We start from the raw sequence: 22,803 nt of genomic DNA, 5'->3' as shown, positions 1-22,803 counted from the left end.
GTGCTGACCCTACTGTTCTGTGTCCGAGGGCCACGAGCAGGCCGTTGGCTAACCTCACTGCAGGCCGCCTTGGAGCAAGGGCTGTCCCTGTTTCACGGATGGGGAACCGGGGCCCAGAGTCCCATGGCTGGAAGGTGACAGAAAGGGAATGCAGTCTGACCCCCACACCCAGTTCACAGTTTGCAGAGGGGCCCCAGGTCCCTCTAAGCCCCCTCTCTCCAGTTGCCCTTGTCCTGGCTGTCAGCCCCTCTGGACTCTGCTGTGACCCAGAATGCCTCTGCCCCTGATCCCGGGGGCAGTTTACCGGTTGATGCCAGACAACCGGGGTGACACCTCAGTCCCCCTCATCTCTAGGCGACGGCTATGTTCCTGTCCCCTGGGAAGCCTCCTGCTGCCCCCACATGAGCAAGCAGCAGCCCTGAGCCCCGTCTCTGCATGGCATGGTGCCGCACCTAGAACCCACGGAGGCCTCTAGCCAGAGGTGCCTGCAAGTGCCCCATGACCTGAGGGACACACAGTGGAGCACCCTTCTGGGGCCTGCCGATGGGATTACCAGATTCAGAACGAAAAATGCAAGATGCTCAGGGAGACGCAGACGCCCTCGCCCCACAGGCCCCAGACCGCCTGGGTCAGAGACCGGGCCCCTGGGCACGGCAGCCGGGAGATTATCTTCGGGCCCCAACATTCTGTCTCCGCGACGTGCAGACCGGCAGACACCCGATCCCCAGGCCCGGCACTGTGGCTAATTATAGGCCCGGGGGGCCCAGGGCCAGCCGGCCAGCCGAGAAGGGCCACAGAAGAGGCCCTGCATCAGCGTGAAAAGTCAGCGCTCCTCCCGGGAGCCCGGGGCTGGCGGGGCACAGGCCTGGCTGTCGGCGGGCCCGGTGTGTGTCCAGGTCACACGCTCTGCCAGGCCAGGCCAGCAGCGATGACAGTGCAGTTTGGAGCTGACGCCGGTCAGCGTCGACGGCACCAGAAACATCGGGAAGGAAGGAAGGAAAGGAAAGGACAGAGACAGAGAGAGAGAGAGAGCTTAAAGTCCAAGCCCTGTTTTAACAGAGTGAACTTGGAAATGGGTCTTACGGTCTCTGGGCCTCAGTCTCCTGGGCTGTGACACGGGGTGGCCACATCCGCCCCTCAGGGGGTGTGGGGCGGCGGACACCCTCACCTTCCTCACCCCTGCTCCTCTCGTGCCAGGCGCCCCCAGCAGCCTCCCAGAGGGTCCGCTTCCCCGGGCGTGCACAAGGCCACGTGCGTGCATGAGCGTGAGGCCGTGTCCACGTGCACAAAGATCAGCAGCAAACACATACATAATGGGATTCTGCCCGACAGCCGCTCCTTTGAAATGACCTAGGATGGGAGGTCGAATACCAGGATTCAGAGACTCTTCCCAAGTCACTGTTACCCCATTTTTTATTTTCTGGTGTTGCGAATATTTAGGTGGGTTTGACTCGAATTCCAGCTGATTCACAATTAGAGTTTTCGTCTCAGAGGGCAGAGGTGCGTGAGGGGCAGCAGCGTGCAGCCGCTCGGTCTGGTGAGAGAGGCACTCGGGTTTGGAGGGGCCTGTGTTCTTGGCAGCCCCACCATGCAGCCCCTTCCTTCTTTTCTTGGGGCCCCAGGCAGGAAAACGATTTCCATAGAACTTTCCGGAAGGACCAAGGCGGGCACCCTGGTGGCTAGGCCTCAGCTCTTGTAATGCGTCAGGCGCCTCTCGCCCCACACGTGCACCGAAAAAGAAATGGAGACCTTTTTAGAAAACGAGAGCCTTCCACGGTTCTTATTTTTATAAGATTTCTTTGTTTGCCAACTGTCTCGCCAACTGGTAGATCACATTCATCTCCCTTCCTGACTTCAGAATGTAAGCTATGCGAGGGATCTAAGCATCGTCGGAGCCCGTGTGTCTGGGGGCCTATGCGTGTGCACATGTGTGCATGTGCCAACTCCAGCAGGGGGCCTGGCCCTCCCAGGGCAGAGACCCACCAGGACCCCCCCCCCCTTTTTCTGCTTCATGGAAGAACTCCAACCTTCACGGTGACCGCCAAGCCCATCCACTCTGCTTTGTTCAAGCCCCGGCTGCATTTCCCTCTGCCCGTGACCTTCAGGACTGGTGACGAGCCCTGGTGATGGCCCCTCAACGAGCCATCCCTGTCCCAGTCACAAGCATTGGAAATCCAAACACCTGGACCCCCAACAGCAGCTGGCCCTGAAATCCACAGGTGCCCTCAGCAATGGAAGGAGAGCACAGTCCCCCCATCCCCGCCGCCCTGGCCACCCACGTCCTGCCCCCCTCAGTGCAGACTTCCTTCTGCTTACAAGGCCTCCCCCACTACCCACCCCTCCTCCGGCCAGGCCTTCTCCCCGGTGGCACCGTGGACATTTGGGCCGTTAACTCCATGTTGTGGGGTGGGGGCGGGGGTCCTGTGCATCGTAGGATATTTAGAAGCACTCCTGGCCTCGACCCACTAGATGGCCAGTAATGCAACCCCATCCTCAGTTATAGCTACCAAAAAATGTCTCCAGGAGCTGTCCACTGCCTCTAAGGGGGAATTGTCCTCCGTTAAGAACCATTGTTTCTGACCGACCACCACCTCCTCCATTTCTATCAGGATATTTAAGGTAATAACAACCTGTACCATTCTGTAAGTCTTTATTTTAATATATATGTATATATAATATATATTAATCATTGCAACCTTCCTATGAGACACGGTACTGTCCCTTCCTCTCATTTTACAGATTAGGAAGCCAAGGCTCAGAGAGGTTAAGTCAGTTTTCCAAGGTCACACAGCTTTCAAATGGCGGAGCTGGCAGGTGATTCCAGTCTGGGCTCTTAGCCACTGGGCTGGCTCCACAGGGACGTCTGGAGCAGCCACCTCACCAGGGAGCCTTTGCTGGGACTGACCTAGCTTGACCTCTGGGAAGGGGAACAAGGAGACAGAACGACATTGACACCCCAATTGCTCGTGCTTGAAGTCTCAAACTGCTCCCCAGGGCTTGTGGTCTACTGTAAACCACAACCCCCCACCCCCAAGCATTTCTGGGGGTCTCCAGGGGTAGCAGGCATCTTAAATGTGCCTGCAGGAGGTGCAGCCTGTCTTCCGGACCCGCCCCCCTCTGGCATGGAGGAGTTCCTGCCGGTTGCTCCAGCACCTCGGTCTCTAGAGTCCACGACATGAAGGGGCTGTCAGCCACTGAGATCACCCCGTCGGCTTGGGCGGGGGAGACGGGAAAACTGTCGTGAATTTCTGGAACGTGTGGCTTCTGCGAAGCCAAGCCCAGCTCTCCTCTCCCTCCAGGCCCAGTGTCCCTCTCCTCGGAAGCAGCACACTGGAGCAGACGGACCCCGAGCCCCTGCCCGTTCTGACAGTCTGCTTGCTGCCCTTCCAGGTCCGTGGGGTCAGAGGCTCTGTGGACCGGGGGGGGGGGTCACCGTCACGGAGTCCCGGCAACTCCCAGAGGGGCTTCCCTCCCATGATGGCCATGCATGGCCTGGGTCCCCGGAGGGCCGGCAGATCAGGGCATCTGGCCATCCCACCCACCCCCTGATGCCAGGACCCCAATCCTCCTGCTGCATGCCCAGTGCGTGCACACCCAGAACCCCGGCCCTCCCCACCACAGCTAGTGCAGGGCCGTGCCCGGGCTGCCAGGTCTGGCTGACACGTCTGCAATGTCACACCACGGCCCGCTTTGGATTCCCCAAGGAGCAAGGCCAAGGTAAAAGCCGAGGCCTGAGAGCAGTCAGCCCCCCTTCAGCTGGGCACCGCCCTGCAGGTGCCAAATGGGTGACAGCTGCGGATCTGGAGCAGCGACTTTGCTCTCCGTGAGCTGTGCCCCAGAGCGGCCGGGCCGGGGACGGCGTTCCAGGGTCTCTGCCTCCTCCTGTCCACCGCAGTTACGGAGTGCACGGCCCGAGGTGTGGCCCCGGCACTGTCCAGAGGACCCAGGGCCAGCCAGGAGCCGAGGCACCCAGCAGGGCGTGCAGTGTCCCCACGGCCAGGGCCTGATCCCCGGGGAGGGGTGGGGGCTGCTGTAACCCCTTCTTTCCCTCCAGCTCCGCTCTGAGCATGTTTGCATTCATGCAAAACCTGCTCCCAGCGGCTAACTGGGGCATGTGGGCCACGCAGGGTCTAACTTCGTTCCCCAGCTCCAGGGGGTGACTCAGGCACGGCGAGATTAAGCCACAGAGACGCCAAGTGAACCAGCTGGCCCACAGGGGTCATGGTCTCCAGGTCGGATCCAGACCCCCCTGACCCACAGGCGCTGCCTCCTCCACTTGGGCCCCCACAGGCGGGGTGGAGGAGGCCCCAAGGGTGTGCGTCTCCTGAGTGCTGGGTCCCAGGTGGGCTGTGTGAGCCCCGGGGTCTCACCGAACCCCTCTAACAGCCATGGGGGAGGGAGTTGTCACCGCCCCCCTCTCCATCTCCGAAGATGAAACTGACTTTCAGGAAGGTCCCCGGCTGTTGCGTGGGCCGCTGCAAGCAGGGAACGAACCGGGGTCATCTGACACCAGAGCCCATGCTGGGAACAGGACGAGGTGGGGCCCATTGTGCCTGCACGTGGGCAGCACCTCCCAGCAAGAAAGAAGTCACCGGCCCAGGGCTGGCCACCAGGGCCCAGCATGTCCCCATGAGGCCCAGGGCACCTGCAGGGGCAAGGCACTCATTGGAGAAAGTCAGCGCTCACACACGGACGGCGCCGGGGCCAGGGTTTCAGCTGCAGATGACTCCACACCGAGGGCTGCAGCCCCGGCGTGGACCTCGAGGATCCCACTCCGCCCCTGGGGCGGGATAACTCCTTGAGCTGGTAGGTCGGGATGGTTGGAGATTCGCACCAGAGGGAGTGGCATTTAGCGCACGAGACACTGGTGCTGGCTGAGGCGCAGCCCTGGCCTTCTGTCCTGACCACTCTTGTCTGGACGGTCAGCCGTGACCCAGGGCTGCAAAGAGCCCAGTGTCCCACGAAGGGATTTGCACCTGGGACCTGCTAATGGTGATGAAAACCGTGATCGAGGCCCCACTGGTCCGCCCTCCACACTCACGCTGGGTATTGGAGAGGACTGGGCCAGGATCCGGCAGCGCTCTGCCCGTCCCCAGGGACCCTGCTGGTGGTGACAAGTCATCCCAGGGGTGTGACCCCCACACCTGGGGGGGTCATGGGGCATGCGGCTGACCTGGCCTTCTCTCCTGCCAGTGGGGCAAATGTTATGCCTGAACTCTCCTTGCCTTTAATGAAAACACTGTCTTCTCTCCCTGGAGTTTGCCTCGGCCCTCTAGGCTGGGGGGCGGGGGGCAGGGGGGCAGGGAGGGTTCTAAAAGTCCCAGAAGAAAGACACTGTGGGTCCACCACACCCCAGAGGGCACAGGGCTCATTTTAAAGAAAGGAGAGGAATGGGGACTTCTCTCTGCCTCCCTCCCTCCCTCCCTCCCTCCCCCCAGGACTCGGGGCCTTTGTGTGTCCTCCCCACCCCCGCCATCTGCTGGCTGTCCTCCCCCTCCAGCACGCTGCCCGTGTCTTGTCTATTCCCCTTCATCTCTTAAAACCAAAATAAACTGATAGGAGAGGCAGCCCGGGCCGGGGGCCAGGGCCCAGGGCTGGAGGGGTGCTTATTTTAGCCGGTGATATTGTGTTGCCTGGTTGGAGCTGTCCCAGCTCCTGGCACGGACCCCAATCCCAGCTCCACCCCCCAACCCCCTTCCTTGGAGGAGGTGTCACCTCATAAGGAAAATGTGCAGGGTGTGGCTCCCTTTCTGGGCCTTACTAGTTGTGGGGTTCAGTGAACAGCTTCCCCAGTGCGCGCACACACACACACACACACACCCTCTTATCCACGGGCATTCAGATGAAAGTAAGCAGGAAGGAAAGCCTGGTGTGTGTGCGTGCACGCGCGTGTGTGTGGCCGACAGCCAAGCAGAGGCTGATAGACAGCGCCACAGCCCACCCCAAATCACACCCAGGGGCTGTGTGGCCCCGAGTGTGAGCACACCCATGCAACGGTTGCTTACTGAGCACCTACTATGTGCCAGGCACTGTTGTAGGTACTGACAGACAGCAGTGAACACGACAACTATCCTAGACGGGACAGACAGGCAACAAGCTCTTGACAGACACGTATGTACCAGGGGAAGCGGGCTAGAGAGTGAGGGAGGGGAGGTTCCGGTTAGGATTCGGGGCGCAGAGCCCTGCAGGGGCCACGCGAGGGTCCCGGGGGCTCCTCCTTGGGGATCCCGTCCTTCTCGCTCCCGTGCACGCGGGCCAGTTGTGTGGTTGCTGCCTGCGCAGCTGTCCCTCACTGACCCCCTTCTCTGTCCCCACAAACACCCTCCCCGGGGGGTCCTGTATTGCAGGACCACCTCTGAGGCCCATACAAAGTTGGGGACCTTGGGAGAGTTCCAGAGATCACAGAGGCCCGGGCTTCTCAGGTGCCCGATGTGATCTGTCGCCGGGGACATGTGAAGCACAAGGGCAACGAGATGCCATGAAGGCCCTGCAGCGAGGCCTCTGTGAAGAAGGGTGGAAAGTGCCCAGTGCTTGGGAGGGCGTGAGGCTCTTACGGCTGGTGGGGACGTGCGTTCTCGGCAGCTTGGGAAGGCTGCCTGGCCGTCACGCCGAAGCCGAGCCCAGCTTGCCGCCCGCCCTGCGGCCCAGCAAGGCCCTCTCGGGTGTCCATCCGGCAGGAATGGGTCCAGTCACTCGCCAGAAGACACAGACTTGGACGTGCCTAACTGCCCCAAGCTGGGAGCTACCCAGATGTCCACCAACAGTGGAATGAGTAGGTTGTGACGTATGCGTAGCCCGGAATACCACGCGGCAGTGAGAAGGGCCAGCCCACGGCTACCTGAAGCGGTTGCGGACGAGCGCGGTGATGGGGCAGAGACAGGGGCAGGGGTCAAGGGCAGGCACCGGGGAGCTGGTGATGTTCTCTCCCCGGTGGGCTCGGATGCTGGCTGCGTTCAGTGCGTGAAACCCGATGGAGCCGCGCACTCCCACGCGCTTTCCTGTGCGTGGGGGTGTGTTCCCCCTGAATACGAGGAGCTGGGGGTCCCTGTGGGTCAGGCCTGGGCTCCGACGGGTGAAATCTGGAATCTCTGAGGCAGGAGCGGGTGTGGCGACACGCAGTCAGAGGTGGGACCCCCAGAATTAGCCCCACCTGTTGCTGGAGGCGGCGAGTCACCTGGGACGGCAGCCGCAGGGCCAGCCCACCTTTGCCGTGCTCCGGGGGCCTGTACCTGCAGCACCAAGCTTCCCCCCGAGTGAGCAGAGCTAAGGGCTGGAGGGAAGCACCTAGTCACTGATTTGTATTCGTAGGCTGGTGAGACCCCTTTTTCTGCCCCAACATTTGGATCCCCTGAGACATGGTGGGTAGAGCTGTGGATAAAGCGTCGGCTTTGTGGCAGGCAGACCCGGTTTAGGTCTAAACCATCCCTGGTGCCTTGTGGGACTATGGACGGGCTCCCCAGCCTCCCTGAGCCTGGCCGCCCTCATCTGTGAAATGACGACGGCACTAGCCGTGGAGGCCGTGTGAGCGCCGCAGGAATGACATTGTCGCTTATCGGTCACTGTGCCTGGCCGGGCCCTCCTCTGCTGTCCACATTCCCCGTGACTCTTCACCCACAGTCTGGGCTCCTGAAAAGCTGAGTCCAGGGATATGTCAGCAAGATTTGCAGAGCGAGTTTCTTCAGTTCTGTAGACTTCCAGAGGTTCGTCTGGCCTGGGAGGGAGAGGCAAGCAAGGCAGAGGGCCACCTGAGCGGGGGGAGGGGCCTGCGACAGCGCAGAGCATCTGTGCCCGCCCCCAGCGGGGAGCCGCTGAAGCAGCAGGACCCCAGGGACGCACTCCACAGAGCCCACTAGAGCTTCTTATTGCCAAGGAGAATCCCCAGACAGTGCAGAGCATCGGACGGCCCCTCTCCGCCCTTCCTTCGTACCCCAACCATGGCGCGTGGTCTGGGCGGGGGCTGAGCCTGAGCTAACCTTCAGGGGACTGTCCTAGCTGGAGAGATGCACAGTTCAGCAGGTGCCAGCGTAGCTGGGGGACAGCCAGGGACAGATGCTGTCCTCTTGTCCTCAGTACCAGGTCCGACCTCCAGAACCTTGGCCTGACCCCAGGGAACCCTGCATTCGCTGAGATTTATTTTCCAGTGGAATATTCCATGTGAGCCTAAAGGCATCCTGGATTCTACTGAGTCTGAGTTGCTAAGAAATCACTTGAATGGACAGGAAATCGTAAATCCTCCGAGGGGAATGGGGCTTTGAAACTGAATTCCTTCCCATTGAGAGGACGGGACTCCAGACCCGAGATGCACATGTGGGCAGGTAAGCCCCTGGAGCGCTCAGCGCACGCTCCGGGGCACTCACTGCGTGTGGCTGTGTGTGCTGCCTTGGCCACTTGGCACTGGCATCACGTGCCATTGGCTCCCTTGCAGAAACAGGGGATAATCTCCCCCAGCCCCCGCGGGAGGGCTCCCTGCCGCTGCATGCCCCCCCGCCCCGGGCCGGCCCCCAAGCTCGTGGGCTTGTCTGTCTGTCTGTCTGTTCCCCCGTCCTCTGTGGCTCCAGCCCCACGTCACAGCATCCAGCAGCTGGGTGCCTGGTCCCTCCAAACGTCAGGCCCTGCCACCTGCTACGCTCCCAGCGGTTTCTGTGAAGGCCATTTACCCTGAATCCTTCCCTTCCTGCTTCCCCGTCTCTCCTTGTCTCTCATTCAGTCCATCTTCCCTCCCGCCTTCTCTCCTCCCCCCAACACTCAGTGTCTCTCCGTCCCCCTTCTTCCTCTCCCCAACCCTCCCCGTCTCCCCCCTCCCTTTGATTTCTCTTCCATCCCTCTCTCCTCTCCCACCCATGCTCTCTTTATCTTAGTCCTTCTTCTCTCTCTTTTCCTTTATTTTTCTCCTCCTTTTCACCCCTTAACTGGTCACAGTTTCTCTCTTTCTTTGTCTTCCCTGGTTTTCCTAATTTTCCTTTCTCCTTTCTTCTCTCCATTTATTCCCAATCCTCTCTGTTTTCCACCTCTTCCTCTCCCTTTTTTCCCTCCATCATCTTTCTTCATTGTTCCTCTTTCCTTTCCCCCTGTCATCTCTCCCGCCCTTACACTTGTCCCTTCACCCCCCGTTCTGTCTCTCCAGTCCCTGTTCCCTTCTCCCTGTCTCTTACCCTCTGCTGCTCTCTCCCCTCTCGCTCCCCCCCCCCCCCGGGGACTTCCAGAAACATACCCATATAAGGCCTCCATGTCAGGGATCACAAGTGGTGACGTCACGTGAGGGCCAACGCTCCGAGGTGCTCTCAGAGGCGAAGTGTGGGGCTGGTGCACCCCGCAGGGGCTGAAGGCAGGACCACAGCTTCCTCCGTGCAGCCTCCACACAGGAAATCTGAGATTCACAACATCTTACACTTTGGCTTGCTATCGTTGGTCATGCGGTGGGCCCGAAATAAACTCCCGGCTCCAAGGGAGAGCGTTTCTGAGCTGCCAGGCAGAGCAGCCAGGCGCTCAGGGAGCATGTGCTGAATTAAGGCGCTCTCAGGAACATCCTCTTTCTTACCCCCGAACGGTGCCCTTGCTTCCGAGCCTAGCAGGTAACGCATGCTTTCCACTTGCTTACGCACGCAGACCTGGATGGAGCGAGGCTGTTGGGCCGGCTCATTCAGAGCCGCTTCTCGTCGAGCTCCTTTCTTGCGTCTCCCTGTCCTGGTCCTTGGGGTCAGAAACCACGCCGGTGACTTTCCTCTCGGATCCGGGGGACAGCCGTTTGCATGTGCTTACCCGTGCTCGTGGACGGCCGTTGTTCTTCAGAAACCACTCCGCTGTGCGCTTCTAAAAATGGAAATGCGAAGGGCGTTTTCAATGATGCCATTGTTGGTTCGCAGGCCTGGGGCAATATGTATCAGACAAATGACTTTCAGAAATGCTTTTTGTTTTGGGTGAATACATATGGTCACGCATGGGTGCACCCATTCCGTGTGACATTTATGGAGCGCCTGTGCGTGCCCAGTATCATGAGGACAAGAGCCACCAAGTTGCCATGGGCTGTGCCTCCAGTGGCTTGGGGTCTGGGAGAGGAAAGAGAGTTTGGAAAGAAAAACCACAGCTCAGTGTAAGCAAGGAGAAATGCTGTGTGGGAATGCAGAGATGCAAGAGTACTGTGTGTGCGTGTGTGTGTGTATGTGTGTGTGTGTGTGTAAATACGAGGGCACGTTCAACCAGGAGAAGGCTTTTGAAAGGATGGGAGGGATGTCATCAGGCAGAAGGGCGGGGAGAGGGACTCACAGGTGGAGGGACAGCTCGACCCAGGCAGACAGTCAGGCGGGCCTGGGTGTCGGCCGATAGTGCAGTGTGGCTCCGGCAAAAGCCCTTGGAGGTCAGAAGTGGGGGTGAATCTGGGAGGGGGAGCTGGGGGCAGAGGCAGACCCCTCCAGGTCAGTCAAGAAGATGGAACATATTCTGACTGGTTTTTTTATCCCCCACCTGAGGACATGGTTATTGATTGCAGAGGGAGGGGAAAGGAGGGAGAGAAACATCGGTGTGAGAGAGAAACTTTGGTCTGTTGCCTCTCACATGCACCCCCGATGGGGGACCAAACCCACAACCCAGGTGTGTGCCCTGACTAGGAACCAGGCCCATACCCTTTCGGTTTATGGGGCGATGTTCCAGCCAACGGAGCCACACCGGCCAGGGCATAACCTGATCGGTTTTGAGCGGAGGAAGGGCAGGCGGGACCTGACTTCAGGAGGCCAGGGGAATGGACCGGAACGAGGGGGCAGTGAGGCGTGGCTGTTAGGGCGGACAGGTGAATGATGGAGACCTGAGGCCGGGCGGGGCCGAGCCCGCCCCTGCTCCCGCACAGGGCAGAAGAGCCACCTCCATGAAGGGAGAGCTCGTGCACGAGGCCAGTGCTGGAGGGCGCGCACAGGGGTCCCGGCTGAGCCAGCGGGGCCAGCACACCAGCTCCAGCCCTGACGTCTGCCCTCAGAGGCCTGGGGCAGAGCGCAGGGCGGCAGCCAGGGGCCGACGCTCCAGCCGCTGTCACAACAGATGGATGGGTCCCGACAGCTGGTGGCAGGCCTGTTTATGGCACGCCCACCTCGGGGGCTGGCAGGGGCCTCCACCCGGCACCGTGCTGGTTGCATCACCTGTTCTTGCACATGTAGGCCAGGCCGTGAGTGCCTGTGGGGGAGGGGGTCCTCTTTCTCCTCCCCCAGGGTACGGGCTCCCTATAACCCACCCCTGGTGGCCTTACAATTGATCATAACACAATCAGCATTCATGAGCATTCACTAAGCCCTTGCTACCAGCCCGGCACGGGGCCCCGAGCTCTTCCTGAAGGCATTAGAAGGGAGTGTCACTCCCATTTTCCAGACGTGGAAACTGAGGGTCTGAGAGGTTAAGGGTGTTTCCTAAAGCCGGGACAGCTAGGAGGTGTTGAAGCTGGGGATCCAATCCTGGCCTCTGGGTCTACTAGCCCCCAGTGCCCACGTTCAAAGCCACGGCCCCCAGCAGCCTCTCAGGGGACCGACACAGCAGTAAAAGACCCGTCCCTGGCACAGACTGGGCATCCTAACACGCCTGCAGGTCAAGGCCAGGCTAGATCCAGGAGCGCCTTCCCGGAGGAAACCCAAAAATATCTCTGGACCTGATCAGCGTCCTTCCATGTCCGAGCTGCCGAGGGTCAGGCTGCCTGGAGGAGGCAGCTGTCACAGGGCTGTCGGCATCTTGACCTCTTACCCTTAGCGCCATCTCTTGGGCCAGTTAATGCCCAGGAAAATGAATGAAGCCGTTCAGAGCTCAGTGGCTGGGAGAAATGCTGGGGAAGGTAGTGGTGACACAAAAGTCAGTGATTCAGAACCTGCCTGAACTTTGTAAAGAAAAAGAACACGGAAGAGAGGGGTGGAAAAGAGAGGAGATAAGGAAAGCAGAGAGAGGAGAAGAAAAGAGCTAACTAAAGGCAGATAAGGGCGGGGACAGAAAGGAGAGAGATCTTAGATGATTTTCGTGTGATCTCGATGTAAAGATTTGCAGCTGGCCCTGCAGTTGGGCCTGGGGCGGGGGGGGGGGGGCTGGGGAGGGCAGCCCTGCCTGCTCCACCCAGGCCTTCCCATGCTGCAGTCTGGAGCTAGAGCTTCTAGAACCTTCTGCCGCCCAGGGGCCAAGGTGAAGGTCCCTGCTCTCCTCATGCCCAGACAGGGCCGGGCGAGCTGCCCTGGGGCTATGGGGCGGGGGGAGGGGCGGTGCTGCTGGAAGCTCACCCTGGACCAGCAAGCCTGGTCCCTCCTCACGCCCACCCCAGGCCGTTGGCACCGATGTGATGGGGCTTGGCACTCCCCGAGCCCTGGGCAGACGCCGGGTCAGGGGCCCGGAATCCTGCGCCCAGACCTGCATGTGGTCGGACCCCGCGGGTGGGTCTGGCTGCCGAAGGAGAAGGAGCAGGAGATGGGCCAGGAGAGGTGGGGGAAGGGTAGCTGTGTGGGGCCCAGACCCCTGGGCCGGGAGGGGAGGGCAGTGTCCTCCACTTGGGGCCAAGGTTAGGGTGACCCACGGGCTGGGAGATTCAACAGCTTGGGGCCCAGAGAAATAAAATGGAAACTTGACATTCATGGAGATTTTTCTTAGCTGGTACTCACGGCAATTCCATTTTGGATGGAGTCTTGGGTCAAGGCTCTTCCTCCCCCCCCACCTCCCCTCACCTCCAACAGGCACAGAGGGTGAGGAGCAGAACCAGCTTCGGACAGGTTCAAACCCCTGGTCGTCACCTCCATCCTGGGTGACCTTGGGCCAGTCATGACCCTTCTGTGGGCCTCAGCTTCCCCTCCAGCCACCAGGGAGCTGGACCTGCATCGTGGGGTCAGCTGAGGCCTGCAGCCCCGAGCAGACCCCCCTGGTAACATCCAGCAACCCTGGCCCAAGCTCAGGGGCCTGAGGTCCTGGCGCCTGAGGGAAGCCAAGAGCTTGTAACCAGCATCAAAGCCTGGGATTAGTGATGCTGGGAGGAGCTTTTCAGCATCTTCAGAGGCCTTACAAAAGGCTTAAATGCCCAGCAGCTGTGAGGCCCTGGACCCCAGCAGCAGAGGCCTGGCCAGGACTGCCCACCCGGGCCTTTGACCCGGGCCCCCTCTGCGGGATGGAGAGGTGGTGGTCAAGTGAGGTGGACTGGATTCCCCTCTCCCTCCCCCCAAGGTTGGCTCACCCATTAGCCAGAGCAGAAACTTCCAGAGTAACTAGCTCCTGGCCGCTGCTCAAATATTCGTTGTCAGAGGGCCTGATGCGAGGAAGAGCAGGCAGGCCTGGCCTCCACCCACTCTGCCACTTACAGTCTGGGTCTCATTCTTCCCATCCGGCCAATGGGAAGAATCTTATTCTCCTACCCCCCTGGGGGTTTGAGAAGGTCAAAGGGTACAGCACATGAAAGCGGCCAGAAACCGTGCAGGGGCCCATGGGCACCAGCTATGCTTACGGTTTAGGTTTTAAAGCAGTAAGACCAGGGAGGGATGCGAGCACGTCATTGGGTTACTGCCACGAGCCATCCAGCAAGCAGCGTCTCCTCAGCCTCCTCGGGACCCTCTCGGTCTCAGGGAACAGCAGGTCCGAATAGCTAAGCTTCAACATAAACTTCTCGGGCATTCCAGGGAATAGGGTCGAAGACCGTGGGGGCGGAGGAACAGCCCAGGTCAATTCCCCACTTCTTTGTGTAGCCCAGGCAAGACCAAGCCACTGATTGTTAGGACTGTCTAGATAGATAGATAGATAGATAGATAGATAGATAGATAGACAGATAGATAACTACATATAAACTGTTCTTTAGAAGTTCCCGGCTCTGTAGGGAGACAGGCCAATAGCAACAGAATGCAAGTGGCGCCCTTGGATGCAGCTCAGGGTGCCTCAGCCATCAAATCGGGGGGCTTCCTGGTGGAGGAGGTACATGAACTGCATCTGGAAGGAGGACTGGCCAGGTGACCAGGCAGGGAAGGGAAGAGGAGGGAAAGGGAGGAGAGGGGAAGGGAGAAAGGAAAAGGGTGGGAAGGGGGATCGGTAGCCTCCCCCTGCAAATGGCCCGAGGACAGGAAGGGGCTTGTCCAGGCTCACACTCCTGACCCGAGTCCCTGGTGGAGGGGGCACTTGGTGTCCTGGAGGACGGCTGCCAGTCCCTTCTTGTCCCCCCACCCTCCCAGCCGTGTTTCCTACCCTCGATTTGTTGATGAGACACCCAGCGAGCCACTTCTCCCACGGAAGCCCCCCAGAGAGCCTCAGAGACCCCACCCTGCCCGCTGGGGCCGGCCCCCACTGCCCTGGCTGTGGGCGCGTCCGGATTTGAGAGGGGAGGGGAAGACATGGGGGGCGGGGTGGAGGAAGGATCGCTTCTGCAAACGCTGTTATTTGACCCTCAGCGCAGCTCGGCGAGGGCCCCGTATCCATGCCAGTTTCACAGACAGCGAAACTGGGGCCCGACTTCAAAGAACGCTCACTGTGCTGGGTGCTTTCGTGTGTCAACTCAGGGAAGCCTGTCCCAGCCACTGCTGTCCTCGTGTTATAGATGCCAACTGGGTGAGGCGGGGACCCCCCTGGAGACCACATTCGGGATGCTACGAAGGAGGCAACAGAGGAGCCCCCCAGGCCCCACGGGTGGCCCCCTCTTGCTCGTGCACCCCGAGCTGGCCTTGAGAGGGCCACGCTTGAGCGCCACCCCCTCTGCAGGCAAAGTCCGCTGCGCTCTCCCTGCCCTGGGAAAGGCTATTTTTTGTCCCCATCAGCCTGCCAGAGGCCCCCTGAGAGTGCTGGCCTCTCTCCAGGACTCGGGCCTGGAACCCAGCCCAGCTCCGAGCCAAAGGCTTCAGAAAGCAAGCTGGGCGGCATGACGATGAGGGGAAACTGAGGCCAAAAGAGGGGGAAGGCATCACCCAGGGTCCGTATTTCCTGCCCCACCCTTACCTCACCGTGACATAGGAATTGTTGTTATGCTAACTTCCCAAGTGGGAAGTTGAGATTCTAAGAGGTCACGCAGCTAATAGCCGGCAATGCTGTGATTTGAACCTGGTCAAGCTGACCCCACAGGTGACGTCATAACTGTCCACTTGTGCTAAGGCTGAACTGCCCCGTCTGCCCTTGGGGAGAGGCCCCCAGGCCCTGGCAGACGCCCCAGCCCCCAACTGCGTAGGCCCAGCGGTGGGGGCCCCCCAGTGGTGGGCGCCCCCCCCCCAGCAGTGAGTGTCCCCTCCTGAAGCAGGCTGGCGTCACACGAGGCCCAGCACTCAGCCTGGGCACACTGAGCCCTCTTGGTTCTACCGCCAGCCCTAGAATAACAGCACTTGCCACTACTGTCTCCATTTTGCGCATGAGGATTCTAGAGGTGGGCAACTTGCCCAGGGACCCTCAAGAACTGAGGATCTCAGTGGGGAAAGCAAGAAATGGCCAAGCGCACCATGGGGTAGGCCCTCTCCCTCAAAGCCTCTTCAAGGTCAGCCCTCACCTTGTCCACCTGTATGGGCCGAGACCATGGTGTGGTGCCCACGGCACAGATGTAGGCCCGGCAGCCTGCCTGGACGAGGACACCCATCTGCTCAGGCCCCGTGTGTGTGCAGCCTGGATACACACGCTGCATGTGCCTGTTACTTGGACCTGTGTTCCCGGGATTCCCAGAAAGAGCGCTGGATTTGAGTTAGGAAGACGGGGGCCCCGGATCCCATCTTTCCAGCCATCTGTCTTCGTGCAAACCCTTCCCTTCCCTCCCTGGACCTTACATGCCTCATCTGTGAAATGGGAGCATCAATTCCTCCTGGGAGGAGTGGCAGGCTTGAAGAATCAGTAAGTTAATTCAATAAAAAAAATGCCCTTCCCTTCTAGGGCTATTGTCAGGGCAATGCCATGAAATTATCGATAAATGGAAAAGGCTCTGAATGCTGTCCTGGACATGGGGGAAGGCCAGGCAAGTCTGTGATTGGCTGCTGGAGATCGGCTGCTCCGGGCGACCGTCCGCTGGCCGCCCTTACCTCCCTTAGCATCTGGTCAGGGGAGGGCACAGCAGCTAAGTGCTGTCCATGAGCCTCTGCTCGGCCCACAGCAGGGCCGACCGCTGCTGTGCGGTGAGGGGATGGAGGGGTCCCCATCGACGGCGTGCTTTACCCCTGTAAGCTGCCCACACATGCCTCAGCTCATGAATTGCTCCTACACCGTGGGGAAGTGGGTCATCTCGTTCCTATTCTTACTGATAAAGGAACGAGGCCCAGAAAGGGGAAGTGACTTGACCAAGGTCACATAGCCAGGAAGTTGCAGAATTGCAAGTCCAGTCAGGACTTTAGAGTTCCTGACATCCATATCTAAGATCCTTCCACTCCTGCGGGTTCCCTCTTCCCTCATGAACAATGCTCAACTCTGCACATACAGCGACCCTGTTGAGGTTGCCATTGGGGACCCCCAGGGACAGTATTTGGGGTTCGATAGCACAGAGCTAAACCAAAGAGCTCAGTGAGATGCAGAAGTTAGACCTGGAAGAGCTCTTGGACACCTGTGAGCCCAAGTCTTCCTTTTGCAATAAGAAAACTGAGGCCCAAACAATGACAGGGACTCACCAAGGTCACCCAGCACCGCAGTGCTGCCAAATGTAGCTACTAGTCTGACTTCTAGCACCACAGTCCAGGGTTGCCTGCTGTTGAACTTCATGTAAATAGAATCTTGTGTCTATGCCCTTTGTTATTGGACTTCTTTTGCTCACTGTGGTCGGTGACATTCATCCTGTCGTGTGTAGTGGCAGTGTGTCTATTTCATTGATGTGTACTACCCTTCACGGGAATACACACAACGTAGCACTCTATCCAAATGTTCATGGACATCTGGGAAGTGTCCAATAGGTTTTATTATGAACAACACAGCGCTGCTACCAGTATTCTTGAACTTGTCTCTCGGTGGACATATGTACACAATTCCCTTGGGCACAGAGCTAGGAGTGGAACTGGGGAGTCACCGCACATGGGTATGTTCGGCGTCAGCAAACGCCATTGATTTTCCGGTGGGTTCCACCGTTTGACACGCCCACAAACGGAGAGGGCGTTCTGGCTGCTCCCCGTCCTTCCTGACACTTGCTGCTTCCCGTCTTTGCACCTGGGCCATTCGGGCGGGTTTGCAGCGGTGCCACACTGGGGTCTTAATTCGATGTTCCCCCAAACTGTCAGTAAGTTAATCACCCTTATGTCTGGTTATTGGCCATCGGGCTATCCTCTTTGTGAAGAGCAGGGACTAGTCTTTTGGGTACCAGTTAATCAGAGCCACAAGAATGCTGCACACAAAACACCCCAAAGGAGCATTTATTCTCATGCCCTGGGGCCACAGGTGCACCACAGGCAGGCCCTGCTGGGCGGGGCTCCCCTGTGCAGGTAGGTGGTCGCTCAGGCTGCCCTAGGTGGGTTCACCCTGGGGCCCAGGTCAGGGCCGTGCCTCCAGGGGGCGCTCTTCTCTCAGCGATGGCAGAAGAGCAGGCCCCACTGCGCAAGTACAAGTCGAGCAAGAGGCTGCTTTATCATGTCCACCACATTCCCTGGCCAGAGCAAGTCCACGGTCAAGCCAAATTTCAGTGCGGAGGGAAGGGAACTCTGCCTCCAGGGAGAGGGGTGAAGAGTTGTCAAGCAAACCGAATTATAGCACTGGCATTTTCAAAACACCTCATGTGACTCTAATGTCCAGCCAGGGCTCAGAACCACTGACCCAGCGTCACGCTGCCCGCCAGCCAGGCAGAAAGAAAATTGGGCTTAGCTGCTTTCACTCTATTTCCTAAAAGCAGTTGACGCAACCCGAGTCCATTTCTCCTTGAAGCAGTTTTGGGCGGGGGGTTCTTTTCTTTTCTTTCTCTTCCCTTTCTTTCCCTCCCTCCTTTCTTTCTTTCTTCCCTGGAATGAACGTGGTGAATTATTTTAACAATTGATTTTACCTAGACCCGGAGGTTTTAAGTAACGGGCCCGTGCCTGACTTGTCTCTGACACGCTCAGCCCCAGCACAGGGCAGAGGAATGGAAAAGTGACGGGGTGGGGTGCTGTTGGCTAGTTGGAAGGAAGGAGTGTAAGCGCCGTTGAGTAAGTGCCATGAGGGCAGGGATTTTTGTCTGTCAGGGGTCACTGTTGCATCGCCAGCGCTTACAAGAGTGTCCGACGTAAGTGGGTGCTCAGTGAGCAACCTCTCAGGTAACGAAGCATGCACACGTGTATGCAGAGGCCGTGTGGAATGGAAGCAAGAGTGGCGGAAGAGCAGACGGTTGGTCAGATGTATAGCGGGGTGGACGGGAGGACGGGTGGAAAGCAGATGGGTCGGCGGACAGATGGGACGGTCAGAGGGTGGATAGCGGAGGGATGGGTGGACGTTGGGTGATTGGACAGACAGGTGAGCAGATGGGGAGGAGCATGGACGATGGTGCAGATGGGTGACTAGATGGTTGGATAAATGGATGGATACGTGGACAGATGGGAGTGTGGACGGATAAATGACTGGGTGGGTGGACAGATGGGTGCATGGGGGGTGAATAAGTGGACAGATGAGTGAGTGGTGGGGTGGGTGGTTGATAGGTGGGTGGACTGGCGAACGGATGGATGAGGACATGGGTAGACAAATGAGTGCTTAGGTCATCCTGTAACAAAACGAATGGATAAAAAGTGTGCGCTTGCCAGAAGATAGCACAGCCTTCTCAGCGGGTAAACGCAGCTCTCTTGCAACACTGTCGGTGACCAGGATGCTTTGGGTCTCCGCACAGGGCTTTCCGATCGGCTGCCTCCTCCTCCCCACTGAGGGTCTCCCCCGGAGGCCAGGGCGAAAGGCGCAGGAGGATGGCCACGGAGGTGAGCGCCCCGGGCGGACAGCGCGCCATCGGGAATGAGGAGTACAGCCTGTACAGCAGCCTGAGCGAGGATGAGCTGGTCCAGATGGCCATTGAGCAGAGCCTGGCCGACAAGACGCGGGGCCCAGCCACTGCCGAGGCCGCTGCGTCCACCCGTGCCAACCGCCAACCTGCCCATTTGTGCCCAAGGACCAGGTAAGCAAGGAGAGGCCGTCTGGGGCCTGGACAAGGGGCAGATCCCGAACACTGTTAACCCCAAACCAAGCTGTCCTGGTCTCTAGGGTGTACTGTAAAGCCTTAATGACTACAGTTATCATCTAAAGTTACTGAGCTCAGGCAGGGCCAAGTACCGGTCAGGGGCTAATGCACTTTGCCTCATAAGGACTTTCTGGAGGATCTGGGCTGGATCTGCACTTTACAGATAAAGAAACTGAAGCTCAGGGCTCAGCAGCTAGTCCAGGGTCACACACTGAATAGATGGTGCTGCAGAGATTGGAACTGCCTGGTCCCAGAGCCCAAGGCCTGGCCCTGCACGGCTGGCTGTAGGTTTGAATGCAGCGGAACCGACATCGGAGTCTGTCCGGAGCTTCCAACCCCGTCTGCGCTGCCTCCCTGGGAAACGTGCTGGAGGAGCGAATGCCGTCCACTCGGCACGGCCATCCTGCCCCCTTGCTCCGGCTCCCCCTGTCTCAGGGCGACCCCACGACCCCCAGCAGCAGGACCACCCCGAGCAGCGTCAGTCACACCAGGAGAAGTAGGACTCGGGCCACAATCACAGCTCCGCATACATGCCATGCTGCCTGTCTTAATAGCCACACTGACAAGTGAAGAGAAGCAGGCGAGATTCATTTGTGCCTAAAATAGTATCGTCTCCACGTCATCGATATAAAAATGACGAAAGAGATGCTCACACTCTTTTGTTTTTTCATAGCCAGTCTTGGGATCCCAGCGTGTGTTTGCACTCACAGCACCTCTAACCCAGACGCCCACTTCTCAAGGGCTCACTGGCCTCGGGTGGCCTGTGGCTGCCGTACGGGACAGTGCAGATCGAGGGGCCACCTTCTTTGTAGGGGACGGGAGCCAGAAACATAATTAACCATTGACCCGTAAATGCTTTTAGAAAAGAAATGCAAACATTTAAAAATGCTTCTGCCCATCCCCGAGTCCCAGTCGAGTGTGTACTGGGAAGTGGGGACAGGGGGACGGGCACGGCTGGGACAATTGTGTCTGTGCTATCTTGGGGCAAGGACCTCAAGCCTCCCGGCCTCCAGCAGCCAGCTGACTCCCTGTGTGACCTCGGGCAAGTCACTTCACCTCTCTGAACCACACTTTCCTTCCCTAATCGTACTAGTAACAACGGCAACAACAATAAACTGGCCCTTCCCGACGTCCAGCCCTGGTTGGCCGGGGTGAGGGTGGGTGATGGTGCCTCTCAGCCTGCCCCCTGATGAACCTACCAGGGTGGTCCCCCAGCGACTCCCAGTTACAGAGGCTGGGCCACCTCTGCCGGGTGGGCTGCGCGGAGGCCTAGGATGCCTGTCACCAAGGAAGCTTCTCAGTGGGAAAGCAGGCAGCCTCCTTGGGCAGCTGGAAGGCTCCAGGCTCCTGAGCTGCCCCCGAGGATGTCCCCTGTGGGGACGCAACCTGAAAAACAGAAGCCCAGAGCCAGGGGCTCCTGGCGACCTGGGCCCTGGGAGGCCCTGGTTCCTGTTGGGGCCAGCTCAGTCTACTAAGTCAACCACAGTTTCCTCTTTCTCAGGAGGGGGTCTGAGAGAAGGCAGCCTCCCAGGCTTCGGCCCAGGTCGGCGCTTCCTCGGCCTCTGCAGCCTTCCCCCCGTGTGGGGGCCCCACCAAGGGGTCCTGCCCGCGCTTCCGACCTTAGAACAGAGCAGGCCCTGAGGGCTGGGCCCTGATCTCTTCCTTCCTCTAGTGAACAAGGAAGTCGGGACCCACCGGGGGCAGGTGCAAACAGTCGTCCAGCCTCCTGAGAAAATAAGCTCGTAGAGAGAAGTAAAATGACTTACCCAAGGTCATGTGGTCCTCTGCTAAGACCCAGGCACAACCAACACAGAGGGGCGAGAATCCAGCCCTGCCTCCTGTCACTTTTTTTAAAAGATTTTATTTATTAGTTTTAGACAGAGGGTGAGGGAGAGAGAAAGAGAGGGGGAGAAACATCAGTGTGTGGTTGCCTCTCACACGTCCTCCACTGGGGACCTGGCCTGCATCCCAGGCATGTGCCCTGACTGAGGATCGAACCAGTGACCCTTTGGTTCGCAAGCCCATGCTCAATCCACACTGAGCTACACCAGCCAGGGCTTTTTTTTTTCCCTGTCACTTTTTAAAAAACATTTTATTGAATTTATTCGGGGTGACATAGGTTAACATAATTATGTAGGTTTCAGGTGTACAGTTCTGTAACACATCATCTATACCTTGTTTTGTGTGTTCACCACCCAAAGTCAAGTCTTCTTCCATCCCCATTTACCCCCTTTTACCCTCTTCTCCTCCCCCACCCCCTCCCTCTGGTCAGCACCACGCTGTTGTCTGTGTCGGAGTTTTTTTCCTTTGCTTAATCCCTTCCCCCCTTTCACCCAGCCCCTCCCCCATCCCCGACAGCTGTCAGTCTGTTCTCTGTGTCTATGAGTCTGTTTCTCTTTCGTTTGTTAGTTCTGTTTGTTCACTGGAGTCCATCTAGGAGTGAGGTCTTGTGGTGCTTGTCTTTCTCTGACTGGCTTGCCCCGCTCTCGACGCGACCCGAAACCTCCCAGGTTCAGCTCTGTCTGCCCCTCGGTCTCTGAACGGAAGCTGGGCCCAGTGGGCCCCGCTGGGGCAGCAACCCCCACCGACGTGATTTCCCGGTGACTCCCCTCCTCCCCCAGGACTCTCCGTGCCGCCCCGTGCGCCCAGCGCACAGCCGTCCTCCGAGTCCTTGCAAAGCCCCGCGGGCCGGTGCGCCGCCGGTGTTCCCGTGCCCGTTTCATGCGTGAGAGAACGTGGGCGCGGCAGGGCCGGGAAGGACCCGAGTCTGCCCCGCTCCGGCATCCTGGCCCTCGGCCGGCTCTGCCGGTTCTGCCATTCCCTTCCCCCCCTCCACCTCAGACAGAGGTCTGGGTTTCCACCTCCCACCCACGGAAATTCGGGGGCCCCGAAGACGAGAGACACACGGACGGCACTCACACGCAAGACACGGCATCACTCTTAGGAGCCGGTAGAGTCCTTGTTCACGTGTGTCCCCAAAGATCGTAGTTTCCACCCGACCAGACCCAGAGCAAGTTTAGGACAGGACGTCACACGTGTCCCCAGGGTGCCCACAGGGCCAGCTCCTCCTCATCCTTCAGGCCTCAGATTGAATGTCACCTCCTCAGCAAATCCTGCCTGTGCACCCGGCCAGGCCAAGTAGGTCGCCCCCTCACTCACTCGCTCACTCGCTCGGCTGTTTCCTCCCTGACTCCGACTCACAGTGTCCATGTTTCGGCTGTTAACCTGTGCACCCCTGGAGGGCGGGGCCCTCCCGGGGTTCCTTCACCGGCGTGGTGCCTGGCCCGGTGAATCGGTGATGAATGAATGGGTGGATAAGGGCCTGAACGAAGAGGCAGCAGGGTGGAAAAAGAAGCGGGTTTGGAGGTTCGAATCCTTCCCTTACCACTTACTGGCTGTGTGACCTTGGGCAAGTTATTAACCTTTCTGAGCTCCAACAGCGTTCTCTTTAAAATGGCAACAACAAAAACTTGCCAAGCCCAGCTTGCAGGGCTCCTATGAAAAGCAAATAAGAATAAGATGAGGAAGGCATGGGAGCCCGAGATCCTGCTGCTTGAAGTGGCCTCTCCCCACCTCTTCCCCGAGTGCCCACCGCACGTCTGCCTCTGCTTCACGGACAGACAAACGTTTGTGTCACCCTAACGAGGCATCACCTGGCCTCCCGAGAGTGTCCCCAGCTACACTGTGTGACCTCCTTGGGGCCAGGGGGCAGCTCTTCCTCAGCGAGGAGCCTGGGTCATTGT

General features: G+C 58.9%; 1 protein-coding gene across 3 annotated transcripts in view; it reads left to right on the top strand.

The window, feature by feature from the left end:
- The first annotated feature begins 7,931 nt into the window (after positions 1–7,931).
- Positions 7,932–22,803, top strand: part of ASB2 (ankyrin repeat and SOCS box containing 2) — a 37,186-nt gene continuing 22,314 nt past the window's right edge. For 2 of the 3 annotated variants that reach the window (XM_045822749.1, XM_045822747.1), the window contains exons 1-2: positions 9,329–9,572; positions 18,719–18,997. In XM_045822749.1, coding sequence (XP_045678705.1) covers positions 18,792–18,997 — 206 coding nt within the window. In that variant the 5' untranslated portion in view covers positions 9,329–9,572; positions 18,719–18,791. Of the gene's footprint in view, positions 8,316–9,328; positions 9,573–18,718; positions 18,998–22,803 lie in introns of those variants that run through there. The other variant, XM_045822748.1, reaches the window with a different exon arrangement.

The sequence above is a fragment of the Phyllostomus hastatus genome, unplaced genomic scaffold (genome assembly GCF_019186645.2).
Source record: "Phyllostomus hastatus isolate PE091 unplaced genomic scaffold, TTU_PhHast_1.1 phas_scaffold_501, whole genome shotgun sequence".
NCBI classification, from domain to species: Eukaryota; Metazoa; Chordata; class Mammalia; order Chiroptera; family Phyllostomidae; genus Phyllostomus; species Phyllostomus hastatus.
Note: the sequence above shows the minus strand (reverse complement) of the source record. Positions and strands in the feature narration are given on the sequence as shown.